Raw genomic sequence first — 3,212 nt, forward strand, 5'->3', positions numbered from 1 at the left:
GAAGATCTGGATATGTGGGGCTCTCATGACTTCTGCAGTACCCAATCCCATGAAGGGGCCAGAGTAGGAAAGTAGTCACCCACAAACTTCAACATAAGTACCCAAGGAGATTACAGCAGATCACTGCTACAGCTTTCCAAAGGCATCGCTCCACACCAAGAGCTGTGCGCCAAAAGGGAAAGGCTGCTGAAGTTGCCTAAGTCAGTCTCTAGGCACCAAAGTCACTGAAAGATCAATGCCAACCTCTGCTTCTCTGAACGTCTAGGAAAGGGAGTGTGATGCTTTCCTTGGTAAACTGTCTTAAGGGCTGCAGCACCAGGAATTAACCCTTATTTCTAACCATTATTGTTGATAAACACGCATACATACAGAGAAAAGTCATTATCTGTAGGCCCTTTCCTTTCAAGGTCTCTCATTTCCCCTAGACAACCCATTGCTCAATCTTCTTTAGAATGTTCTTTTGATTCTATCTTGCTGACATTATATTTAACATCAGAAAAGAGCTTATTTCTATAAGTCCCAACAGTTCCTTACTCTCACAAGACAGCATGAAAGAATACACAGTCTACACACCTTTGATGGTGGGGGGGACACTTTTGGTTGTGCTGAAGGTATAGGTTTCTGAGAAGGGCCCTTCCCCAGCCTCGCTTGCTGCCTGGATTCTGAAGGAGTAGCATGTGAATTCCGTCAGTCTCTGGACCTTGTAGGTGTGGCTGGGTCCTCTGTAGATTGAAATAAACCTAGAAGAAGGAGCAGAATCAATTAGCCATCTCAACTTCTATTAATGACAAGAAATTAATTATGATGCAAACTACTGGAGCAGATTAGGCCAACTTGGTAAATGCTTTTCATATATTCTGAATTAATAATCAGCCAGTTGCTACATTAGGGTTAAGTTTAATGCCTAAATGTATGTTTTTATAAAAGAAAAACACAAACTTAAGCACATATAAGACTGGAATGAGACTCCTTTAATTAGGATCTAGATTCTAGAAACATCAGAATGTTTTTATTTGCTCATGTTTTTATTTACTAATAAAAAACAGAATTTTCAAATTTTTCATAATGGTAATATCTATAATCTGATAGCATAAACTAATATTCTACTATTTCCTAGGCAATGAAGTTAATGTTAACGGGACACCTAAGAAATAATATGTCCTCTTTAGCCAAATTTTGCAAATAACTGAGGTTTGGCCAGAAATGCTTTGAATTTTAACTTTTATCTGTCTTCCCAAGAGTTTTTCAAAGCCCCATTTCTCAATTGCTAAGGAGACATTTAGGACTATGGATCGTTGAGAACTCATATAAAGAGAAAAAAAAAATACTGTGTTCAGAATCATCCATCAGGTTCATCAAAATCACAGACAAACAGCACAGGTAGGCTGGACAGTTTGGAGTGGCAGCTTTTGGCTCCTTCCCCCATCTGATCCAGGACTATTTTGCACCTCTCTGCTACTTAAGATTTCCACGAAACGTTAGGCATAACAGGCACAAAGATAAACAAACAGGGTCTTATGTTTTAGGTGTTTTCCCCCAGGGTCTTGAAAACAACATTTTCACAATAAAAATGTATTTGAGAACTACAGTATGCTGTCATCTTTTTAAAAACTATAGTTTAACTGTAAAATTCTGGAAATAACATAACTTCCCATAAGTCATCCAGGATCTTTAGTAGATTCAGTATTTGAATCCTGCTGGTCCAGTGGACACTTTGAGAACCACTACATAAGTGAATCCAACCACAATGCCTTGTTCCTAGACAGACAGGCCAACGGATTCTCCATTTCCAGGGCTTCGTCACAGCATCTGAGGACAATCCACTGTCTTCAGATACTACTGGAAGTCGACCACTAACAAAATCATAAGCCAAAATGTCTGACTCTTTGGCCAATTTGGCCTAGGGGTAAGCAGAATTTATGTATTCATTTAGCAAACATTTCTTGAACATCTGCTGTGTGCTAGGCTCTGTGGATTTGAAAGATGAGTAAGACCTAATCCCTGTGAGTTAGCTGGTCCTGAGTAGGGGCAAGGTTTTCTGAAGCAGAGCAGCAGCTTTTCCATGTGCTGGAGAATAGTCCCTCTGGATGGATGAATGAATGGAAAAATGAAGAGATACAGATCTAAAACATTTTCTTTTTTCCTTTTCTTTTTTCTTTTCTTTCTTTTTTTTTTTTTTTTAACAAAGCCTGCCAGAGTCAATGCTTACTTTAAAATATCCACATGTGTATTCATCAGCCTCTGCAATCAAGTTCCTGAGCCCTGGTCATTTCACTTATTTAGTGTTCTGTCTGCTTTGCTGTGTAAGGAAGTGCCTTTTATTAAAGGCTGAACATTTTTAATTTCAGGAAAGCCAGAGTCCAGGCTGAAACCCACAAATACCATGGCAACCTATTTAGCACTCTTGACACATTACTACCCTAATGAAGACATCCTTGCTAATGCTAGAGCCAAACAGCTATTTATTAACTCAGCCTAACCCAGTCTACAATCTCTAACAGGAGTAATTGCCCTTAATTATATCACAAATTGAAGTCATGGTTTAAGAAGTGAAAGTGTTACATCTTCATTACAAACTTGCCATAAAGGTCAGTTTTTAAAGGAGTTTGGAAAGGACTATTAGGAACAGTATGCTTTCCTGCCATGCCACACTCTAAGGAGAGTATTTTTGGAAAATAAGTTCAATGTATATTTGTACCCAGACCCAATTACAACGTAAGCAGCAGCACTCAGTCACAAAGAAATTTACTGAAGCAAATGCAGTACTCTAAGTTTGTAATCTAAATAGAACAGACAACATACGTATCAATTTTCAAGTACATCAAAATCTTCTGTTTCTATTTTGTCCTTTAACTTCTTGTTTTGCTCTTGTACTGGAGCATTTTATTAACTGTTTAAAACTGCATTCCAATCTATGAAAAACATAGTGGAAACAGCTGATAGTAATGAGAAATTTAAAATTTTATTTATGTCTGGAGACAGTGTTAATTAGAAATACAAAAATGACCCCATTTGTGTCTAGAAAAAAGTGGGAGTGACCTTGAAGGCTGTGGTGGAGACATGACTGCAGAGGATTTCACCTTTAAAATTCAGTCACCTTATTTTCAGTGAAGGCGGAGTTAGGCAGCTCCAGGAGGCCACCTTACAGCTGCAATTCCCTGTGGAGAGGAAGTTGGGAACTGGCAGCCTGGTGCTCCCAGCAGAAGGGAGAT

General features: G+C 38.7%; 1 protein-coding gene across 1 annotated transcript in view; it reads right to left on the reverse strand.

The window, feature by feature from the left end:
* Positions 1-3,212, reverse strand: part of FNDC3B (fibronectin type III domain containing 3B) — a 310,570-nt gene that overhangs the window by 41,320 nt on the left and 266,038 nt on the right. The window contains exon 23 of the mRNA XM_011998294.1: positions 574-740. Within this exon, the coding sequence (XP_011853684.1) occupies positions 574-740 (167 nt within the window). The remainder of the gene's footprint in view (positions 1-573; positions 741-3,212) is intronic.

This window comes from Mandrillus leucophaeus, unplaced genomic scaffold, assembly GCF_000951045.1.
Source record: "Mandrillus leucophaeus isolate KB7577 unplaced genomic scaffold, Mleu.le_1.0 Scaffold566, whole genome shotgun sequence".
NCBI classification, from domain to species: Eukaryota; Metazoa; Chordata; class Mammalia; order Primates; family Cercopithecidae; genus Mandrillus; species Mandrillus leucophaeus.